Consider the following 24,339-nt stretch of genomic DNA (forward strand, 5'->3'; position numbering starts at 1 on the left):
TGAGAAATAACCTACTGTTGTCAATGTCAACAAGACTCCCGAGGAGGAACATTGGCTACTGTTAGTTAAAGCAGAGAGACTATAATTAGGCTATGTATTGTATCGCTCACTCATTGTAGTTTGGAAAATGTACCTCATCTTAGCACTACACATCAGCTGTCCAGTACCACATACTGTAATGTGGTGCAACACTCCAGTGGTGAATGAGAGAGAGAACAGAGACTGTCTGAGGCATGGTGAACCGTTAATGCTCGCAGCCGACTGGCGGAGCAGAGAAACCCTGGCGAACCTAGACAGGCCAGCAGTGTTTGGAACAGGAGCAGGGGGCAAAACAAATAACTCACTAAGGTAATCATCAAGTAAACCCTTCCAGAAATATGCTGATGGGTCACATGCTTCGCAGCGGGACAAGACTGAACAAGTCCTCACATGTTAGTTCCCCATTCTGCCCAACAGAGACTGCCCCTGCTTGTTGTAACAGTAGGCTATCAATAGACAACACATATGGGTGGATTGGAGGTGATGACGAATAGTTTCTCTGAGAGCGGCACAGAGGATGTGGAGTCAATGTCAGGCACAGAGGATGTGGAGTCAATGTCAGGTGTCAGGCACAGAGGATGTGGAGACAATGTCAGGTGGCAATCCCGAGGGAGGGGTGCAGAAATGATCCGTTACTTCTCATTCAAGGCACTACGTTTTGACTTACTGGACAACGGACAGCGCTTGGAGACAAAGCTGTTTGTGTGCACTGCACTCTCAAATCAACAAGACTGCCTCATGAACACATTCTCAATTTACGGTTCATTGCATAGAATTCTACTGACAATTCAATTCAATGCAGCAACGCACCCTCAGGACAATGAGAGGAGTTATGTTCCACTCTGATAGAATAATGGGTAGAGTTGTGTGTGGTAACTTGGAATCTAGAGATGGGGGGGAAATAGGTGAGCATGCATTATTTCTTACATTTATTCAGTGTTTCTTTGCGAAGGCAAACACATTGGATAATCGTCCTAAAAATACCATCCAATCAAAACAATGAATGCTTGTGCACCAGAATGAATAGTCTAGTCTAGTCTATTACTAGTAGAGAAAATGGTACACCAAACAACTTGACATTCAGCACGTTTTATCAGCGCTACAACTGATGGCCATCACATGTGTTTAGGGCAGCAACATTTCCAGATAGAGTTCTGAAATCGTGGTTGGAGCGTCCCTTGAACCAGGAGGGAACAAGCACAGAGGGAATTTTTCAACTGGGAATCATCCCACAGAGATTTGACAAACTTACCGAGAATGTGCTGCGTCTAATTTCTGTTTCATTATTAATGAAAGTGAGAACGGCCAGAGAGGAGACACTTGTGAATGGTGTGTTGATTCCTAGGTGTGGTGCAGGCCTACGTACGTACAGTAACAAGATGCTAATCTGCTTCGCTGACTGTTGGGACCCTGCTGTTGCCTCTCCGGGCCTAGAGCTGAAGTGATATCATATCTGGCCACAGTTTACTAAACAATGCTGCTCAACTGAAGGCTGTCCAGAGGTCTATCCTAACCGTGGGAAACATGGCTCACGCTGAAGTATTAAAATGACCTGTTACTGAAATGTATTCCCATAGACTGACACAAAGGTGATAACATTCAAAACTGAACAGTCATGATGGTTTTACTCCCCGTGATTCCCTCACTGCATCCGTATTCAAATGAGATCAATTTGTGATGCAACCTTCCACCTAGGCCTATTTCTCTTGAGTTCATCGCTTTCACTGCAACACAGTCGAACCTTATAAACAGCTACGACATGGGAGGATAGACCCACAACTTTCGGTATGTCACAATTCACGCCCTAAGCACATTCCACAACGCTTCAGGTAATACAAGCACTTCCTACAAAAAAGGTATCAAACAGCCAGCCAACAGAACAACCTCATCAGATCCTAGGTCTCAGTTCATTCAAAACCTCACTGTCCTCCTCCTTTACAAGAAACTAGAAAACCACATATTGAACAAAAAAAAAACAGAAACCCCCGTTTCAAACCAGCAGCCTTTAAAACCCTATAAGTCCTGTCAGTTCTTTAAAAAAAATGTTTTAAAAAGTGTTGGTTTCCTCTCAGGACGCAGCTCTAGCCACAACGTGACACACGTGGCAGCTGTACTCCGCCAAGTCCCGGGCCCTCAGTGCAGAGTCCATTTCAGAGCATCGCCTATCCACCAATCATGACACACAATCTCTTTCCTTCTCTTATTGGTTCTTTTAGGGAATGAGGAAATGAGACAGATGAACGGTGGGTGGCTGTGGGATGATAGTTGAGTCGTTGACTATCAGAAATACCAGTCAGAGAACTTGGCCTTCAGAGATGAGTAATGTGAGCCTGGATGCCACCGTCTGTTTCTGTTTGACACCATGGCCTGTTGTTGTTGCCTTGCCCCAGGCTGGAATACTGTACACACACTCAGCATCAGTCACTGTTTGGAAGGGAAAATAATGGACAACTTGCAAGTTCTTTTGAATGTTATCAGTTGAGATAGATGTCGCACTGTCTGAACTTAAAACAGGAGAAAGATGTTTGAGAGATGAAGAAATCCTTGTCTGAGCCATACCGGACCATTTCAGAGATAGTGACTTGGGAATAGTTTTCAAATAACTGAGATTCTCTCTTGATGACTTGTCATTCCTACTGTAATTCTACCCCCATGGCTTTACAAACATTCTGTTTTGCCATGACACATGTACCGTTCTATTTATACTCCATCGGGTATGTAGAAACCTAAACAATATCTACACTTTCAATTGGTAGCATTTACAGATAGGCTGCATTTGACTTTTACTCCATATATACACTGAACAAAAATATAAACGCAACATGCAACAATGTCAAAGATTTTACTGAGTTACAGTTCATACAAGGAAATCAGTCAATTGAAATAAATGCATTAGGCCTTAATCTATGGATTTCACATGACTGGGCAGGGGTGCAGCCATGAGTGGGCCTTGGAGGGCGTAGGCCCACCCGCTGGGGAGCCAGGCCCAGCCTGAGCTGGCGTGGTTACATGTGGTCTGCATTTGTGAGGCCGGTTGGACGTACTGCCAAATTCTCTAAAACGAAGTTGGAGGCAACTTATGGTAGAGAAATTACCTTTCGATTCTCTGGCAACAGCACCAGTGGACATTCCTGCAATTATCTTTGGCTAAGGAGAACGGGGATGTAACCAAATTTGTGGACAAAATCTGAGAGGAATACGTTTTTGTTGCGTAGGGACAAGATTTTTTATTTCAGCCCATGAAACCAACACTTTATATGTTGTGTTTGTATTTTTGTTCAGTGTACATAACAGTACATATACCAGGGAAGCATTGGATTTGGACTCACTCAATAGACAACAACTGAACTAACCATTGGCAACCACCATGTCCAACAGACTGCTTTCATTCTCATTTCAAGCCTGGATTCAACCTTCGGTGAATCCTGGACTCCAGGCCTAGGAAACTCTGGCCCTCACCTGTCTATGAACTGGTCGATGATGACGATGTCTCCTGGTTGGATCTCTTCCCGGAGGGAACCACAGGCCGTGGTGACCAGGAGATGTGTGCAGCCCTCCTCTCGCAACGCCCAGATGTTAGCCTGGTAGTTGACGTCGGTTGGCATGATGGTGTGCTGTCTCCCATGCCTAGGGACCAGTATAATGTGGAGTGTGAATAGTTCAGTGTTTACCAAAGGCTGAAAATGAATCTCTAATTTGACTCCTATAGCACCTAATCCCCTGGAAACTTCTGTATCTCTGAAAGGATTTGTATGTGTAGGCGAAGCAATACGTTTAAACTTCACTTCTAAAAAGGGCAAGTGTTTAAAAAAAAAACACGTACAAAATCATTCTAAGTATACCTATCTGATTATTAGACATCTACATAAGTTAGCTAGAGGGCTAGTGCTGGATTTGGTATTGGGGGAATGTTTAGCCTAAAGGGTGTTGGAGAAGAGAGATCAGGTCTAATATGTTTTAAAATTGCAACACACAGCCACTAGATGGCACAAATTCATAAGAAACAGAGGTGGAGTTCATCTGGTTCAGTACACCTAGGATGTCTCCACAGGTGAATCTCAATTGCATACTCCTCGTGTCCTCTCTCCTCGCCTCATCCTCCTCCAATGAGTTTTGAGAAGGAGGTGAGGAGAGAGGACGCAAAGAGAATGCAATTGAGATTCTCCAATTCATTCCACTGCTTACCTTGCAAGGAGCACACATTCAACATTTTTGATCTTCCCCATTATAAGGGCATCTGAAGGCTGGTTGGGTTGTCGGGGGGGAAAAGAGTAGAGATGTTATTAGGTAGAATCTAAGGCACAGTTTTCAGTTGGTAAAAAATATTGGCATTACACTGGAACGCAGAGATTGGTGTCGCCTAATAAACCAGACTGTTATACCAATTATTGGTATCCACCTCATTTTCTAAATGTTGCTATGGACACAGCCAAACAACGGAAGTGATGGATTCGACTTCCGCTTTACTTCCCTACAGCAGCACGCCGGTGGCAAACTTGACAGACTCAATTATTTTAAGGAGTCAATTTAAAGGTGTATAAAAGTCAAGTAAACAATTCTAAGTTTAAAGATGCACTACGCGGAAATCACGCCGCCCTTCCCTGGTTGCTAAAATTCTAATAATTTGCCTAATTTTAGTTTGTGGCAAAACAAGCAATGTATAGTGTAGAGAATCATTGTAGCATCTAAACCCCTGTGAAATAGATTTTCCATAATCCTACCGGTTATCTGTGCGGTTGGTCCTTCAGCTGGGTAAAATGTTATACCTGGCTACTGTCGTTGAGATTTCGATCCCCTGGCACATGCGCAAAACCATGTAAACACCTGCAAGACTTTGGTTAACATACATGCATCACATGCATGAGCAAACATCTTGATTGTCACACATTCTCTGAGACCCCCGTTTTGAAGTCTGTTTAAGAATACTTTCCAGTGGATATTTTGTCAAAAAGTTTGACCAGCTGAAGGACCAACCCCACGGACAATCGGCAGAGTAAAATCAAAAATAATTTTATTCAACAATCGTGAGACAAGGGCCATTTTGCTTTATGTAAATGTACGTGGCTATGTAGCTCTGGAAAACCCTTCTCGGTTACATTTGTCCACATTTGGCTCCATGTGAACTACAGTCGCTGTGTTTTAACGTTTAGAAAAGTCAATAAACATCACTTTCAAACTGGTTTTCGAAACCTATCCCGATATTCCCCTTATCTTTCATAACATATAGAAAAATCTTTCAAATAAAAAAGTTTTGCACAGTATCAACACACCGTGTGTGTGTGTCTCCAGTTGACAAACTACACTTCCTTAACAATTACGCTTACACACACTAGATAGCCAATGACTTATGTGTAATGACTCAGTTCCATTACACATACGAATAATTGGACGTCTGTGTCGTCTGTAGAGGGGAGTTTTGTTAAGAGCCACTACGCTCGGTCTGAAAATGAACACGCATCGCTTGCGGTACGGTTTTGGAAGCATAAAACAAAAGTTTAAATTGATAGAAAACTTTATAGGGTTCCCACACGGCCATAGTTCCATGTTTACTGAAAACAGACAGAAGACAGAGTGGACTACCTGTGCTAATTAACTATCGGTGTCTCCAAACACCTGTGTGTAAACGGAAGACAGACGCCACAAATGTGTTGTCACTGAAAAATACTGTCTGCTGCAACTGTGTTAAAACAGTTAGTGTATATTTTCTTGTGACATGCAAATAGAGGGATTTATGTTTCTAGAACCATACCACAATTGAGCCTCGCGGTACAGTTACAGGAACATAAATCCCTCTGCATTCATATCACATCAAATTATTTCACAAATGGAAAATATATACTTACTGTAGACTGTCTTAACTGCCACTACAGCCTGGGGTTCAATCCCAGCCAGCTGTAGGGCAGCGCACAGTTGGCCCAGCGCCGTCCGGGTTAGGGAAGGGTTTGGCCGGGGGGCTTTCCTTGGCTCACATTTAGATGGCGTATTTAGCGGTTTTTGCTTCCAGAGCTAATTTGCCCTTTAAACGGAACATGTATGTCAGGGACCATTGATCTAGTTCTTTAGCGGATGGCCAAGGGTCCGGAACATAACCGCGGCAGGTAGCCTAGCGGTTAAGAGCGTTGGACCAGTAACCGAAAGGTTGTTGTTTGAAATCCCAAGCCAGCAAGGTTGAAAGATCTGCCGTTCTGCCCTTGAGCAAGGCAGTTAACCCCAAACAACAAACATTTCCCTGGGCCAATGAAGTGGACGTCTGATTCAGAGAGGTTGGGTTAAATGAGAAAGACATTTCGGTTGAATGCATTCAGTTGTGCAACTGACTAGGCATCTCCTTTCCCTTTAAGTACAAATCATTTGTAAACTGCAAATTGACCGCAAGAAGCCCGAAAAATATATATTTGATTACAACATAATTTCAAAACTTTTTTGTTGTTGCTCAGAGCCTAACATTACACCCGAGGGCTAAATTCAGCCTGCCAGTTGGAGAACCCTGACACAAAGTCCTTGGCCTATGGAGTAATGTTAGGCTCCTTTCGTCCAATATTAGGTTAGTAATGGCTGTGCTGTACACAATGGAAAGCATTGCCACATTCAGGACTAAGATTGGTGGCACTTGTCATTTTAAAGCTGCAATGTCATTTTTGTGGTACCCAACCAAATTCACATATAAATGGATCCGTCATTCTCATTGAAAGCAAGTCTAAGAAGCGGTACATCTGTTCTGTGTGTGCTATTTCTATGCTTCGAGTTTACATTTAGTTTGAGTCTTTTACTTCGGTGTTGTACACCAGTTTCAAAACAGCTGAAAATAAAATATTTTTGGTTATGGAAAATATATTTCACAGCGGTTTGGATGGTACAATGATTCTCAACACTATACCAACACTATACATGCTAGTTTTGTCACGCTGAAATTAGGAGAACTATTTGAATTTTAGCAACCAGAAAATGGCGGAGATGTCGATATCGTGCATCACTCAAAGGTGCACATGATTGTTTGTTCATAGCAGAGACAGCCTGCCTACCACAATAGAATATTTAGAATTTGAACTTACCTTTCCATAAGGTGTGTCTACATATTTCTCAGTCCTTCCCTCCAATATGTCTGGGTCATCAAGGCCAGAGCCTCCAATGATTCCAATCTAACAAGAATATACATGTCATTAGTCAACCTCTTGACCTGACACATAAATTAATACCTAGGTAGGTGCATCGAAGTGGAGTAATGTCAATGACCATTCCACAGTAGCTATCTATGGTGAAATACGTGATACAGTTTGACTGCTAGCGGATGCCTACTAGCATGATGTTAGCTAGCTACTAGTGAACTGACTAGTTCTGCAAGCTGTAAAGTTTATACTTGAAACATTTGAGTTTAACATTGTCCGTGTAGCTATAGCTAGCTAGCGAACTAGCTATATCCTGGTTAGCTAATACTAGCATAATGTGACACGTGTGTCGCTGTAGAATTGTAACATTCTAGCTAGTGCATAATGCATTGGTCAGTTTGTCACGAGAAGTCAAACATTTCAACAAGAGAACGTTATTACCTTAATTTGCATGCTTGCTGACATATCTTCTCTGATAAAAAAAATGTATCTGAGATTAGCTGGCTAAATGACTATATCTTGCAACTGCTGCCTTCACTTCCTCCTATGTCATACGATGACTTGTACAGGACGTGGACTCTCGTCTCAGAACAATACTCTCACTCAAACAATGTCGGGAAACTTTTAGAGGCTAATTTGTTATGGATTGTAGACGTTGAGATTCATTATAATTAATCCATAAAACAAACTTTATTTGTACCATTGGGGCAATTGTTAAGTTAACGCCAATTATTTATATAAACACTAGATGACTGTGAGGGGGCGCTGTGTTGAAACCATCCGCACTACCCCACGGTTGTAAAAAAAAAAATATTTCGGAAGCACAGAAATTGATTCATTATGTGGAAGGGAAAGCGGGATACCTAGTCAGTTAAACAACTGAACGCATTCAACTGAATTTAACCCAACCCCTCTAAATCAGAGAGGTGCATTAATCAACATCCACGTCATCCGCGCCCGGGAACAGTGGTTTAACAATTAATGCCTACATTACTTTTTTATATTACAGACACCTTATATTATGTGAGTTAAACATACAAATAAAACATGACAAAATATATAAAAACATTTTCCTTAAAGTATATATCTTTTAGATTGCTAATGCCCCCACTACAACAACAAACTTATTAAATAGGTGTAATTTTGTCCATGAAACATTTATTTGAAATACTGTAGAATTCCATTAATTGCTATGGAGGGCTGCTCCTACCAGTGAGAGCCAATATGGACCAACGTTGGGTTCAAAGCCTCTCAATGTCCAATACATGGCATTAGCAATTCAGAGTTTATACACATAATTGGTTAACACTCACAAGGCAGCTGGGACAGATGGAATACCAGGGTGCATTTTCAGAGCATGCTCAGACCAGCTGGCATGTTTCAAGCGGACCTCCATTGACCCTGCTCCTGAGAGCTCAAAGGTAGCCTTCCTTAAACAACTATCGCCCCGTAGCACTCACATCTGTAAACATGGAATGCTTTGAAAGGCTAGTAATGGTGAATATCAACACCATCATCCCAGACACTCTGGACCCAGTCCAATTCACATACCGCCCCAACAGATCCACAGATGATGCAATCGCTATTGCACTCTACACTGCTCTCTCCCACCTGGACAAGATGAATACCTATGGGAGTGCTGTTCATTGACTACAGCTCAGCATTCATAGTCCACTCAAGCTCGGGACCCTGGGACTAAATACCTCCCTCTACAACTGGATCCTGAACTTTCTGACGGGCCACCCCCAGGTGGTGAGGGTAGGTATCAACCCATCTGCACATGCATACACACACTCACATTCAAACACACAAACATGCATACACATGGACCCACACATACACACAAGTAAATAGTGCCACACATGCACTCAAACGTATACAGTGGGCCTTGCTGTTTAGATGTTTCTTTTCCTCTGTCTTTTTTTTTAGCATTGTTGTTTTCTGTTGTTTTTCTCTTTAGTTATTTTTGTTGGTGCATTGGGTGGGTGGTGGTTTTGGTTGGGTTGGGTTGGAGGGGGACGGTGTCTTGGGAGGGATGGGAGGGGTTTGGGGTTGGAGAGTGGCGGGGGAGGTTTTTTCAGGGGGTGGGGGGGGGGGGTTGGGGGGGATCTTGGATGGTTGGTGGCCTGGTGAATGGTAGCTAGGACCAGTGGCCAAGAGGTTGTTCATTTGGGTCCCCAGTTCGACTTGGTGGAGATTCGGTCCTTGTGGCCTTGGGCGGAGCGCTTGAGCCAGGTTGCTCCTGTGGGTCACTCTGGATGGGAGTGTCTGCTGGAGGACTGAATGTAATGTAAATGTTGAGCGGCTTCACTGCAGGTAGATTGTATGTTTTAAAATTAGATTAAAACATTTAAATTACTACCCATCTGCCACGCTGACCCTCAATACGGGGCCCCTCAGTGGTGTGTGCTTAGTCCCCTCCTGTACTCCCTGTTCACCCATGACTGTGTCAAATCAAATCAAATGTTATTGGTCACATACACATGGTTAGCAGATGTTAATGCGAGTGTAGCGAAATGCTTGTGCTTCTAGTTCTGACAATGCAGTAATAACCAACGAGTAATCTAACAATTCCAAAACTACTGTCTTATACACACAAGTGTAAGGGGATAAAGAATATGTACATAAAGATATATGAATGAGTGATGATACAGAACGGCATAGACAAGATGCAGTAGATGGTATAGAGTACAGTATACAATCAGTTGTGGCCACGCACAACTGATGGTCGGATTCGCGTTTATCACGGAAGGAATGAGCGTTACACCGAGGCCTGTACTCTGGAGCGGGACGCCATTTCCGGTCACAACTTGCAGACTTGTTTACGTGTTGCTGTGCGTTTTGTTGCCAACCTTACTTTGCTACCTGACAACTTTACGTTTTTTACTTTTTAATTACCGTTTATATTTTTGTTTTTTCCTCAACTTTTTTTTTTCATTCCGGATGCTTTATCTGGATATGGTTCGTCAGGACCTCCAACAGCCGAAGCTAAGTAGTAACATTAACATGATGCCTTCTAATTGCAGTCGCTGTACTCATAATATACAGGAGAACGATCGCCTTACGGCGAGGATAGCTGTGCTACAAGCCCAGCTTCAGACGCAATCGTTAGGCAAGGGTAATTTCAGTGTAGGAAAGGATGAAACAGCGTCTGTGCCACCAGTAAGTACAGATAGTAGTATAAATCCCCTGGCACGGTCCCTGCAGCCGGACAACTTTCTCACGGTTTCTGGAGGGAAATGCTGTAGGAACGCTCAGCCGACAGAAACTTTCAACCGGTTTTCCCCATTAAGCAGCGGGGTCGGAGTCAGAGGCCGAGCCTTCTCGTCTCTACTCCTCCCGTTACGGGGTCTGAGATGCCAAAGCTTCCCACCATTAGCTCTGACAAATTGAAAACTCTAGTCATTGGCGACTCCGTTACCCGCAGTATTAGACTTAAAACGAATCATCGAGCGATCATACACTGTTTACCAGGGGGCAGGGCTACCGACGTTAAGGCTAATCTGAAGATGGTGCTGGCTAAAACTGGCGAGTGTAGAGAGTATAGAGATATTGTTATACACGTTGGCACCAACAATGTTAGGAATGAAACAGTCAGAGATCACCAAGCGCAACATAGCTTCAGCGTGTAAATCAGCTAGAAAGATGTGTCGGCATCAAGTAATTGTCTCTGGCCCCCTCCCAGTTAGGGGGAGTGATGAGCTCCACAGCAGAGTCTCACAACTCAATCGCTGGTTGAAAACTGTTTTCTGCCCCTCCCAAAATATAGAATTTGTAGATAATTGGCCCTCTTTCTGGGACTCACCCACAAACAGGACCAAGCCTGACCCGCTGAGGAGGGACGCACTCCATCCTAGCTGGAGGGGTGCTCTCATCTTATCTACCAACATAGACAGGGCTCTAACTCTTCTAGCTCCACAATGAAATAGGGTGCAGGCCAGGCAGCAGGCTGTTAGCCAGCCTGCCAGCATAGTGGAGTCTGCCACTAGCACAGTCAACGTAGTCAGCTCAGCTATCCCCATTGAGACCGTGTCTGTGCCTCGACCTAGGTTGGGTAAAACTAAACATGGTGGTGTTCGCCTTAGCAATCTCACTAGGATAAAGACCTCCTCCATTCCTGTCATTATTGAAAGAGATCATGATACCTCACATCTCAAAATAGGGCTACTTAATGTTAGATCCCTTACTTCAAAGGCAATTATAGTCAATGAACTAATCACTGATTATAATCTTGATGTGATTGGCCTGACTGAAACATGGCTTAAGCCTGATGAATTTACTGTGTTAAATGAGGCCTCACCTCCTGGCTACACTAGTGACCATATCCCGCAAAGGCGGAGGTTTACGTCTTTTGAGCTTCTAGTCATGAAATCTATGCAGCCTACTCGATCACTTTTTATAGCTACTGTTTACAGGCCATTTTACAGGCCCATTTTCCTGGGCCATTACAGCGTTCCTCATTGAGTTCCCTGAATTCCTATCGGACCTTGTAGTCATAGCAGATAATATTCTAATTTTTGGTGACTTTAATATTCACATGGAAAAGTCCACAGAACCACTCCAAAAGGCTTTCGGAGCCATCATCGACTCAGTGGGTTTTGTCCAACATGTCTCTGGACCTACTCACTGTCACAGTCATACTCTGGACCTAGTTTTGTCCCATGGAATAAATGTTGTGGATCTTAATGTTTTTCCTCATAATCCTGGACTATCGGACCACCATTTTATTACATTTGCAATTGCAACAAATAATCTGTTCAGACCCCAACCAAGGAACATCAAAAGTTGTCTGTGAATTTATAGCACAACACAAAGATTCCTTGATGTCCTTCCAGACTCCCTCTGTCTACCCAAGGACGCCAGAGAACAAAAATCAGTTAACCACCTAACTGAGGAACTCAATTTAACCTTGTGCAATACCCTAGATGCAGTTGCACCCCTAAAAACATTTCTCATAAGAAACTAGCTCCCTGGTATACAGAAAATACCCGAGCTCTGAAGCAAGCGTTCAGAAAATTGGAACGGAAATGGTGCCATACCAAACTGGAAGTCTTCCGACTAGCTTGGAAAGACAGTACCGTGCAGTATCGAAGAGCCCTTACTGCTGCTCGATCATCCTATTTTTCCAACTTAATTGAGGAAAATAAGAACAATCCGAAATTCCTTTTTGATACTGTCGCAAAGCTAACTAAAAAGCAGCATTCCCCAAGAGAGGATGGCTTTCACTTCAGCAGTAACAAATTCATGAACTTCTTTGAGGAAAAGATCATGATTATTAGAAAGCAAATTACGGACTCCTATTTAAATCTGCGTATTCCTTCAAAGCTCAGTCGTCTTGATTCTGCACAACTCTGCCAGGACCTAGGATCAAGAGAGACACTCAAGTGTTTTAGTACTATATCTCTTGACACAATTATGAAAATAATCATGGCCTCTAAACCTTCAAGCTGCATACTGGACCCTATTCCAACTAAACTACTGAAAGAGCTGCTTCCTGTGCTTGGCCCTCCTATGTTGAACATAATAAACGGCTCTCTATCCACCGGATGTGTACCAAACTCACTAAAAGTGGCAGTAATAAAGCCTCTCTTGAAAAAGCCAAACCTTGACCCAGAAAATATAAAAAACTATCGGCCTATATCGACTCTTCCATTCCTCTCAAAAGTTTTAGAAAAGGCTGTTGCGCAGCAACTCACTGCCTTCCTGAAGACAAACAACGTATACGAAATGCTTCGCTTCAGTCTGGTTTTAGACCCCATCATAGCACTGAGACTGCACTTGTGAAGGTGGTAAATTACCTTTTAATGGCGTCAGACCGAGTCTCTGCATCTGTCCTCGTGCTCCTAGACCTTAGTGCTGCTTTTGATACCATCGATCACCACATTCTTTTGGAGAGATTGGAAACCCAAATTGGTCTACACGGACAAGTTCTGGGTTGGTTTAGATCTTATCTGTCGGAAAGATATCAGTTTGTCTCTGTGAATGGTTTGTCCTCTGACAAATCAACTGTAAATGTTGGTGTTCCTCAAGGTTCCGTTTTAGCACCACTATTGTTTTTACTATATATTTTACCTCTTGGTGGTCATTCGAAAACATAATGTTAACTTTCACTGCTATGCGGATGACACACAGCTGTACATTTCAATGAAACATGGTGAAGCCCCAAAATTGCCCTCGCTAGAAGCATGTGTCAGACATAAGGAAGTGGATGGCTGCAAACGTTCTACTTTTAAACTCGGACAAAACAGAGATGCTTGTTCTAGGTCCCAAGAAACAAAGAGATCTTCTGTTGAATCTGACAATTAATCTTAATGGTTGTAAAGTCGTCTCAAATAAAACTGTGAAGGACCTCGGCGTTACTCTGGACCCCGATCTCTCTTTTGAAGAACATACCAAGACTGTTTCAAGGACAGCTTTTTCCATCTATGTAACGTTGCAAAAATCAGAAACTTTCTGTCCAAAAATGATGCAGAAAAATTAATCCATGCTTTTGTCACTTCTAGGTTAGACTACTGCAATGCTCTACTTTCCACACTAAATAAACTTCAGTTAGTGCTAAATACAGCTGCTAGAATCCTGACTAGAACCAAAAAATGTGATCATATTACTCCAGTGCTAGCCTCCCTACACTGGCTTCCTGTCAAGGCAAGGGCTGATTTCAAGGTTTTACTGCTAACCTACAAAGCATTACATGGGCTTGCTGATACCTATCTCTCTGATTTGGTCCTGCCGTAAATACCTACACGTACGCTACGGTCACAAGACGCAGGCCTCCTAATTGTCCCTAGAATTTCTAAGCAAACATCTGGAGGCAGGGCTTTCTCCTATAGAGCTCCATTTTTATGGAATGGTCTGCCTACCCATGTGAGAGACGCAAACTCGGTCTCAACCTTTAAGTCTTTACTGAAGACTCATCTCTTCAGTAGGTCATATGATTGAGTGTAGTCTGGCCCAGGAGTGTGAAGGTGAACGGAAAGGCTCTGGAGCAACGAACCGCCCTTGCTGTCTCTGCCTGGCTGGTTCCCCTCTTTCCACTGGGATTCTCTGCCTCTAACCCTATTACAGGGGCTGAGTCACTGGCTTACTAGGGCTCTTTCATACCGTCCCTAGGAGGGGTGCATCACTTGAGTGGGTTGAGTCACTGATGTGATCTTCCTGTCTGGGTTGGCGCCCCCCCTTGGGTTGTGCCGTGGCGGAGATCTTTGTGTGCTATACTCGGCCTTGTCTCAGGATGGTAAGTTGGTGGTTGAAGATATCCCTCTAGTGGCGTGGGGGCTGTGCTTTGGCAAAGTGGGTGGGGTTATATCCTTCCTGTTTGGCCCTGTCCGGGGTTGTCATCGGATGGGGCCACAGTGTCTCCTGACCCCTCCTGTCTCAGCCTCCAGTATTTATGCTGCAGTAGTTTGTGTCGGGGGCAAGGGTCAGTTTGTTATATCTGGAGTATTTCTCCTGTCCTATCCGGTGTCCTGTGTGAATTTAAGTATGCTCTCTCTAATTCTCTCTTTCTTTCTCTCTCTCGGAGAGAGACCATGCCTCAGGACTACCTGGCATGATGACTCCTTGCTGTCCCCATTCCACCTGGCCGTGCTGCTGCTCCAGTTTCAACTGTTCTGCCTGTGATTATTTTTATTTGACCATGCTGGTCATTTATGAACATTTGAACATCTTGGCCATGTTCTGTTATAATCTCCACCCGGCACAGCCAGAAGAGGACTGGCCACCCCACATAGCCTGGTTCCTCTCTAGGTTTCTTCCTAGGTTTTGGCCTTTCTAGGGAGTTTTTCCTAGCCACCGTGCTTCTACACCTGCATTGCTTGCTGTTTGGGGTTTTAGGCTGGGTGTCTGTACAGCTCTTTGAGATATCAGCTGATGTACGAAGGGCTATATAAATAAATTTGATTTGATCGATTTGGAGGTAGAGGGTCCGTCATGTTCTAGGGCGGTGTGTCACAGCATCATCGGACTGAGCTTGTTGTCATTCTCAATGTTGTGCGTTACAGGGAAGACATCCTCCTCCCTCATCCTGACATGACCCTCCAGCATGACAATGCCACGCGGCATACTGCTCGTTCTGTGCGTGATTTCCTGCAAGACAAATCTGGTGCAGTCCATGAGGACCCCCCCCCCCCCTGTTCAGGGACACATTATTCCATTTCTGTTAGTCACATGTCTGTGGAACTTGTTCAGTTTATGTGTCAGTTGTTGAATCTTATGTTCATACAAATATTTACACGTTAAGTTTGCTGAAAATGCAGTTGACAGTGAGAGGAGGGGAGTGAGATAGTTTACCAACATGAGTCATTTGGTTGCTAACTTATTGCTAGTTATTTATTATCTCATCTGAATACATAGTATCTGTCTTGACTGCATTAAACCGAGAGAAGCTAGTTAAGCTCAGCTAGGTAACGATAACTAGGCTAATTGAGTCTACATAAGTTTAACTGTGCTCTCTCTCCCCTTCCAAATCCATTCAGATGACAATGGGCCTCAGGATCTCGTCACGGTATCTCTGCATTCAAATTGCCATCGATAAAATGCAAATTGTGTTCGACTGTAGCTTATGCCAATGAGTCCAGACAGTTTGCAATGTACATACGAGAAGAGGGGCATCATTTACTACCAAAATTATCGTGATTATCTGGTTACCACCAGTGTTTGGAATACGTTGACCTCCTTGACAAAACAGACCATGGGACACCTTTTCACAAAGAGATTCATTGTTCAAATTCTGCAGTGGGTCTGTGTAAATTATGCGATTGTATTGGAGACAGGTTTATGGCAGTCATCTATTAATTTACTGTTATAGTATCTCTAATTAGCAGCCAGGAAAACTAATTGTCCTCACTTTATGATAGAACAGTTAGATTTTTCTGCCTGACTGTGGCGTTCTTTACATGAATTATTAGGATTTTCTTGTGATCACAACAAGACAACTTATTTTGCTCAAATAGAACATTACGTTTTCTGCCTGAGTGGGGCGCTGTTTACCACAATTGTCCGGATTATCTGGTTACCGGAAAAAAAAAACATTTATTTGACTCAGAGATCGAAATAAATTGTATTTCTTTGAAAAGATGGACCTGGCTGACACAAAAATACATTAGGGGAAAGGATCCACAGATACAGAGGCTGCTTATCTTTCTGCACATCTCTTTATTTACAATGCTGGCTGTCATGGTTAACAAAAACGCAGGACATTGAATGCTACCTGAATTGACTCAAAGGTAACATAAGTAGGCCAATAGTATCACAGCGAGGTCAAACAAGTGTGTTTGTGTCCAGTGCCCACAGCAACATCATTGATTATACTCTACTGTGATGTGTACTATGGTTTTAGCCATGCTCTCACTAACACTCATCTTTTCTCTTTCTCCCCTTACGGAGACTCTTGGACCGCAACTGAGGACACCCTGGCCTGATTCCTAGACGTGCCTGGGCCAATCTCACCTGGCCTCCTTCTACCTGCCTGTTGGTGTCCTGATTCCTAGACGTGCCTGGGCCAATCTCACCTGGCCTCCTTCTACCTGCCTGTTGGTGTCCCGATTCCTAGACGTGCCTGGGCCAATCCCACCTGGCCTCCTACCTGCCTATTGGTGGCCTGATTCCTAGACGTGCCTGGGCCAATCTCACTTGGCCTCTTTCTACCTGCCTGTCGGTGTCCTGATTCCTAGACGTGCCTGGGCCAATCTCACCTGGCCTCCTACCTGCCTGTTGGTGTCCTGATTCCTAGACGTGCCTGGGCCAATCTCACCTGGCCTCCTTCTACCTGCTTTTTGCTGCCTCCACTGGATCTTTCTCCCCCATCAAATAACTGATCCCACTCTGCACACACCCAGAACCCTGGATTCCATTACTTACCATCACGTCTTTATCAAAAGCCATCAGACCATAGGGTCTTGAAGAGTTAGTACTTTCCCTATAGTCATTATGGATATGGTCTGAGCCTGTCAGTTATCAGTTATTCCATACCAAGGCTAGATGAGGCTGAATGGCAGTATCACCACACACAACTGCAATGCAACTAATGACGGAATATTCAACAGTCTGTTCAGTCTGTTCAGTCTTGAATATTCCATCAATGAACAGAGGGATGTCTTGGCTTTATTCGACCTTCAAAAAGGGACACACCATAAAGGAAGTTCATCAAAATAAAGTCATTGACAAGAAAAGTCATTTACTACATCAATTATAGTCACAGCCTCTCTCCTTCATTTGCTTAACTGGGGTGATGGGCTGAAGTAACAGTTTACAATAAGCAGGGTGGGGCTCAACAGGCGGAAGGCATCCCAAAGTGCACCATTTTCTCTAACTTTTCCCATGTATAACGCTCTGCTTTTGAGTTTCTGAGAGCCTTGGTCAGATGGTCAAATGGCTTTTCATAAAGACGTCATGGTAAGTAATGGAATCCAGGTTTCTGTGTGTGTGCGGAGAAGGATCCGTGACTTGAGGGGGAGCAAGAACGTGTGGAGGCATCAACAAGCAGGTAAGAAGGGGGCCAGGTGGGATTGGGCCAGGTACAGTATGTCCAGGTGTCAGGCCAGGGTGTTCTTAGTCGCGGTCCAAGGGGAGGGGAGACCTTGAAAAGATGAGTGTTAGTGAGAGCATGGCTAAAACCACAGGACACATCACAGTAGAGAATAATCAATGATGTTGCCGTGGACACTGGATAATCTGACACACACACCTGTTTGACCTCGCTGTGATACTGTAGGCCTATTTATGTTACTTTTCTGAGTTAATTCAGGTAACATTCAATGTCATGCGGTTGTGTTAACCAAGCCAGATATTGCTTCAGTTGTTTCGTTTTGACTTCTTGTTACCTGGTAAATAACCAACAGCCATGGTTAACCACAAGGGGGAAAAGGCGGGGAAACAGTCCATGTCAGCTAGGGCCATCTTTTTAAAGAAACACCTTTTATTTCCATTTCTAGTTGAGTAAAATAAATTGTTTTGTTCTCGTCATAAAATAATCCAGAGAATAGCGGTAGCTCCAGACAGGCAGAAAACTGAATGTTCTATTCTCAGCAAGGCCCACCTTTTCAAAGAAAACAAATTATATCTATTTGAACAAAATGGGTCGTTTTGTTTGTGATCACAAGAAAATCCTAACAATTCAGGAAAAGAGCGTCACAGCCAGGCAGAAAAATCTGACTATTCTATTATAAAGTGAGAACAAATAGTTTATCTGATTGATATGGCTTTTACTTAGAAATAGAATGAGATGATTTGTCTGTATTAAAACGTGTCCCAGTGCAACATGCCTAGCTCTGCCCACGGGACTCGTTGAAATAAGCATCCGTCACCATTTTCCAACGGATCAAGAGATCTCACCACACCAGTTTGATGAAAACAAGCTACTACACGCACCGCTGTCGTGAAAACTAACAGCAGCAGGGTTTTTCCTGCATAGAAAAGTCTTGGGTGGGCCGCCTGAGTTTTCTTTCGGGCCGCCTATGTCCAAAAATAAGACAGAACTAAATAACATTTGACAAACTATACTCATACAATAAAAATGCCCAGTACAGCTACCATCTAGCCACACTACGCAAACAGTACATTTCTCCTTCAGGCATTGTGGACAAACCGAGCAATCTAAAATACGCCCTGTCTGAAACACAATTCAAGCCTCTGCTTGTCCCTTAACCAGAATACTTCAGGGTTATCATCACCATTTTTACAAGACACAACATGTCTTAGATCGACATACAGAGGACAATAAAACACTAAATAGATTTAGTTTTCGCCAAGATCACACAGTAGACACATTGTCTCCTCTTCAGGCGCTCTGTTAAATCTACCCGTCTATATAGCCAGAGGGAGGGAGTCGGATTTTCGTTAGGCTCACCCCTGAACATAATGGTTCAGGGGTGTAGTTCTCTTTGGTGAAAGTGTACGTTCTAAGTTTAGGTTTGCACCAAACATTAACTGGCCATTGTTCCTTGTGAATCACATAGTAATTTGTTCCAGAATATATCACAAAAAAATAGATAACTTTCCATGGGCTAGAGAATTGTTATGAGTAAGATCCCAGTCTAACACTTTATAAGTGATTCTGTGTTCTGGCACATTTATCAGTCTTTTCCATAGATGATCCATGGCACACATGGTTCCCAACCCCAGTCAGTTTGTACCTTCCAAGAAACAGAAGGCTCTGTTTTGAACATTGTTACAATTAGTAAGCACGTTGGATCCCACACCCCAGCAGCATAGTCCATCACTGGACACCCACAACATGTATACAGCTGAAAGTAAGCCAGATCCTTCTATATTTTAATTTGGTTTAAACACTGACCCCAAGGCTCTACCTGCAGATTCTGCCAGTGATCTAAGGCCGTCTTCAACGGCCATGTGTTCATCCAGTGTGAAACCAAGGTAATTATAGAGCCCAGTGTAGAATAATGGGGTCGTTTCCACTTCTCTGCACACCCTTCTGGGTCTTCTCTTGATTCATCACTAGTGTCAATTTAGTACACCGTAAATTAACAATATTCTACATATTCTGGAAGCAAGGAGAACTATGACATCAGCATACAACAAGATGCCCAGGAATATATCCACAATTTCAACACCAAGTTTAGCATTTTTGATTTGTAGGGCTAAATCATTAGCATATAGCGCAAATAAAGTGGGCGAGAGTGTGTCTCCCTGCTTTACACCGTAAAGGGGTTGGAAACAAGCCAGTCCTGAGGTTACTGACCTAAATACAGGCAACTGGAGTCAGATAAAGAGCTTTGATAGCATCAAAGAATAATCCATCAATTCCCATTTTAATTTGTCTAAAAGCAAGGTCTCTACTCACCCAATAAAAACCCTTCTGAAAATCAATAAAACAGGAACTTTTTGTTCAGAAGTTGGTTCTCTCTCTTGAATTCTAGACAGTATAGATCAGTGGAAACCATGTGTTTGATGCATTTCATACCATTCCACTTATTCCGCTCTAACCATAATGAGCCAGTCCTCCCAAATTAATGGGCCACCAACCTCCTGTGGTTTAGATGTGTCCTATACATGCTCTGGCTTTCCTAAAGCCATTCTGTTCATCAGAAAGCTGGCCAGATAGTGAGAGAGCCTGTTATTTAGAATGCAAGAATCAGTGGTGTAAAGTTCTTAGGTAAAAATACTTTAAAGTACTAATTAAGTATTTTGGAGTATCTGTGCTTTACTTTATTTTCACTTTTTTTACAACTTTTACTTCACTACATTCCTAAAGGAAATAATGTACTTCTCCATATATTTTCCCTGACACCCAAAAGTACTTGTTATATTTTGAATGCTTAGCAGGACAGGAACATTTTCAAATTCAAGCACTTAGAGAACTTCCCTGGTCATCCCTACAGCCTCTGATCTGGTGGACTCACAAAACACACATACAAAGAAATACATGATGAACTGCAATGAGAGTTGAACTGAGATGAGAGTTGCAACTCAATATTAGAAAGGTGTCCTTAATGTTTTGTACACTCGGTGTATATCATTAGGCCTACTTCAAAACAATGGTGGATATACCAATCCAGGGTGCCCGAGTGGCGCAGCGGTCTAAGGCATTGCATCTCAGTGCTAGAGGTGTCACTACAGACCCTGGTTCGAAATGCAGGCTGTATCTCAACTGGTCGTGATTGGGAGTCCTATAGGGCGGTGCACAATTGGCCCAGCGTCGTTAGGGTTTGGCCGTCATTGTAAATAAGAATTTGTTCTTAACTGACTTGCCTAGTTAAATAAAAAATATTCCCTTGAATCACTCACTATACGGTATTTGCAGTACAATATGGGCTTTAAACTATGACCGTTTATGGTAATACGGGTGCTTAATGTGTAAATCGGGAGGTGCCTGGGGAGGTTCTGAAGTACCGGAACACATACAAACAAGTATTTTATAATAAAGCATTGTATGCATATCATAGCATTTGCTAGTGGCAGTAGAGTAGAGGCACTTACACAAGTTGCAAATACGGAGAACATTTTTAGTAGCATAATGTCCGGGAAAATGTTGGCCTTTTATAAATCAATTTCTCCTTCATTTTACATGACTAGAGACTTTGGCAGAATATTTTTTAATACCACACACATGATCGAAATGGCAGGTTACTTTAACACTGACAAACTGAGAATATGAGATCAATAAAAACTACTTTGTGTTGAATCCATTAATAGCCGAGGCCTGTGTGTGTGGAGACACATATTGTAGGCTACAATATGAGGAGGAAATTAGTCCTAAAAATGCTTTCCAGTTTCACTGACTCACCCAATGATGCGCAGCTCCCTTGCTTGTGATGGCGGACGCGCTCATGCCAAAAGCCTACCTCTCTCGCTCTCTCTCTTGTAAAACAATATTTGGAAGTCGATTAAATATTTTGGTCGCCTACAGCATAGTCGTCTCTTTTCAGCAGGAGCCATTTGCTTTCCAACCTGTGTTTTTCCTCGATTGTATTTGAAATATTGTGAACGGCCTGTTTTGTCTGCATGCTGCTTTTTTCCAGACATATTTGCTGCTTGTTCCCAAATGTAGGCTATTCCTTGTTCTATTCCTTGTTCTATTCCTTGTTATTGGGCTACAATCCACAGCTAGGCTATGAAAAACGCTATTGATCCTCTTGCTAAATTATAGGCCTTCTCATAATGTAATAGGGTATTCTGAATTATTTAATTTATTTCTGAACAGACAGCAGTAATTCTATAACTTTGGCAAATGTATTTAAATTTATCAGGGGTGCTGCAGTTCATTCAAAACCCTTCGCGGGGCTATGATTCAGAGCAGCAGGTAGCCTAGTGGTGAGAGCATTGAGCCAGTAACCGAAAGGTTGCTGGATCGAATCCCTAAACTGACATGGTAAAAATCTGTCATTCTGCCCCTGAACAAGACAGTTAACCCACTGTTCACTGGTAGGCTGTCATTGTAAATAAGAATTTGTTCTCAGCTAACTTGCCTAGTTAAACAAAGGATCAATAAAAAATGATAAGGAAATAAAATATGATGAATTGCAACACATGAGAGATGACAGTTGCAGGCTCATGTCTATAAGAGCAGAGAGGGATCATAGAAAGCGAAATATCCTAGTTATGTGAGAGATACTGGCGCGCTTCTCACACAGCCACCGCCATGCGTTGATCTCAAACATAGGTTACAATGGACTAAGGATGTGGCAAACCATGAAGAGGCAACTCGAATGAACTTTGATCAATTCCCAGAAAAGTTCAAATAAGTGTTCATGCCACTAGAGGTACCGGGTCTGGCCAATTAGGTTCCGGGACAACACAGTCCAAAACGGAGAGGTGCCAGGATCCGGTCCAAATTAAGCACTGGGTAATGGCGATTGAATACTGTAGATTGTACCTTTAATCGTGTTTTGTCCTCTCTCCGCCCGAGCAGACAGTGGAGACTAGGAGGTTGCATTCCCATGTGGATCAATAGACACTTCTTGAACAAGTCGAGTATAACCAAGCCATCTGCGTTGTTCGGGGTAGGCTTCTCGGGGTGCAGCCCCGAACCGTTTGATGGTCTAATAATTGGGCGAAAATTATTCCTGAGGAGGGCTTTAGGACCATGCGGACTAAGGATGTGGCATCGCGCTTGCTGCAGAGAGTGTGGGAGAATATTGTTCTTCTGCCCAGGTTTTTTTTGGATCATAATTTAGGTGGTGGGCTGGCGAGGCGTGGTCATGAACGTGGCCAATGGTGCAGTCTCCAACATAAAATGTCTTGTTGGTCACAGTGACAAAATGTAGCTGTTGTGAAGATAATTTCCTGCTATTCTACACAATTTGCCATGGTTTATGCTATCTGAGTGACTCAAACATCATGTCAAAATCAATGGGCCCCATGCCATAACAAATATACTCCTGAATGCATCATTTTAGGAATATTAGATTCTCCCTTACTATTTAGCTTTTATTTTGGTGTTCGTTCTCAAAGATGATCTTATTTTAAAATATAGGTCCATTAACTTTTGAGCTTACTTTGTGAGATTTTAGTTTTTAATTTTAAAAATATTTTTTTTTCATCCTGAATTTGTATTTTTTTATTATAATATACTGTACAATATGTGTCTCCAAACACCTAGGCCGAGGCTATTGATGGATTCAAGACAAAGTCGTTTTTCTGCCTGAGTGCCGCTATTTTCTGGATTATTTTGTGACCAGAACAAAACTTCTTATTTTACTCAACTATATATTTAATTCAATTGTATTTCTTTGAAAAGATGGACCTGGCTGACATGAAAAATACATTAGGGGAAAGGATCAACAGACACAGAGGCTGATTATCTTATTTACAATGCTGGCTGTCATAACAAAAATGCAGGACATTGAATGCTACCTGAATTGACTCAGAAAGGTAACATAAGTAGGCCTTTAGCGAGGTCAGACAAGTGTGTTTGTGTCAGATTATCCAGTGTCCACAGCAACATCATTGATTATACTCTACTGTGATGTGTACTATGGTTTTAGCCATGCTCTCACTAACACTCATCTTTTCTCTTTCTCCCCTTACGGAGACACTTGGACCGTAACTGAGGACACCCTGGCCTGATTCCTAGTTGTGCCTGGCAAAATCCCACCTGGCCTCCTTCTACCTTCTACCACGACTGAGGCTTGACACCTGGACGTGTTGTTTTACTGTTCCATGATACATGGCGTAGATGTGTCTATACTCTGGGGCGACTTTACTCTTAAGATGGCTGTTTTTACACCTGTAGGACAATTGCTGAAATATAAGATATTGCATTCGTAGGTAGGATACATTATTCAAAATTGGAGGCAAAATTATTTACATATTTTTTTTAAAGAGTGTGTTTGTCTGATTTTGTAGAATTCATCACCAAATGGAATCACTGTTCTACTGTGAAGTTGTCACGTACCACTCCATACCATCGCAGGTAATGACAAGAAAAATGGTTTGCAATGTATTTCAACAGTCTTTCATACTTTCAAGTTATTTCCAGTTATCTCCATGACCTTTCACTATCTATGGGTCGTAGACACAGTCCTCCTCTTCCATGCCAACCTCAGGTGATACCAAGCCAGTGTCATAGCCATGCACAGTGTGCCAGGTCTTCTGCTTGGGGTGGTACTTCTTCTCGATGATTATAACCTTCCCCACATCCACTCTGACTTGAAGTACTCGTTTCTCCCAGTAGGGGACACCAGGGGGGTTTCAATGGCTTTTAGAATGTCCCAACTAACATAGGCACCAGTTCCAA

The 24,339-nt window shown here is 42.9% G+C and overlaps 1 protein-coding gene across 2 annotated transcripts in view; it reads right to left on the reverse strand.

The window, feature by feature from the left end:
* The window catches only part of LOC149980185 (S-methyl-5'-thioadenosine phosphorylase-like), a 32,861-nt gene extending 10,002 nt beyond the window's left edge, over positions 1 to 22,859 (reverse strand). The window contains exons 1-4 of one of the 2 annotated variants that reach the window (XM_090187833.1): positions 22,477 to 22,859; positions 7,092 to 7,178; positions 4,225 to 4,283; positions 3,499 to 3,666 (exon numbers count right to left, since the gene is read on the reverse strand). In XM_090187833.1, coding sequence (XP_090043959.1) covers positions 3,499 to 3,666; positions 4,225 to 4,283; positions 7,092 to 7,178; positions 22,477 to 22,770 — 608 coding nt within the window. In that variant the 5' untranslated portion in view covers positions 22,771 to 22,859. Of the gene's footprint in view, positions 1 to 3,498; positions 3,667 to 4,224; positions 4,284 to 7,091; positions 7,179 to 7,586; positions 8,037 to 22,476 lie in introns of those variants that run through there. The other variant, XM_090187834.1, reaches the window with a different exon arrangement.
* Positions 22,860 to 24,339: the final 1,480 nt, after the last annotated feature.

The sequence above is a fragment of the Oncorhynchus mykiss genome, chromosome 10, assembly GCF_057628025.1.
Source record: "Oncorhynchus mykiss isolate SJ-2025 chromosome 10, ASM5762802v1, whole genome shotgun sequence".
In the NCBI taxonomy this organism is placed as follows: domain Eukaryota; kingdom Metazoa; phylum Chordata; class Actinopteri; order Salmoniformes; family Salmonidae; genus Oncorhynchus; species Oncorhynchus mykiss.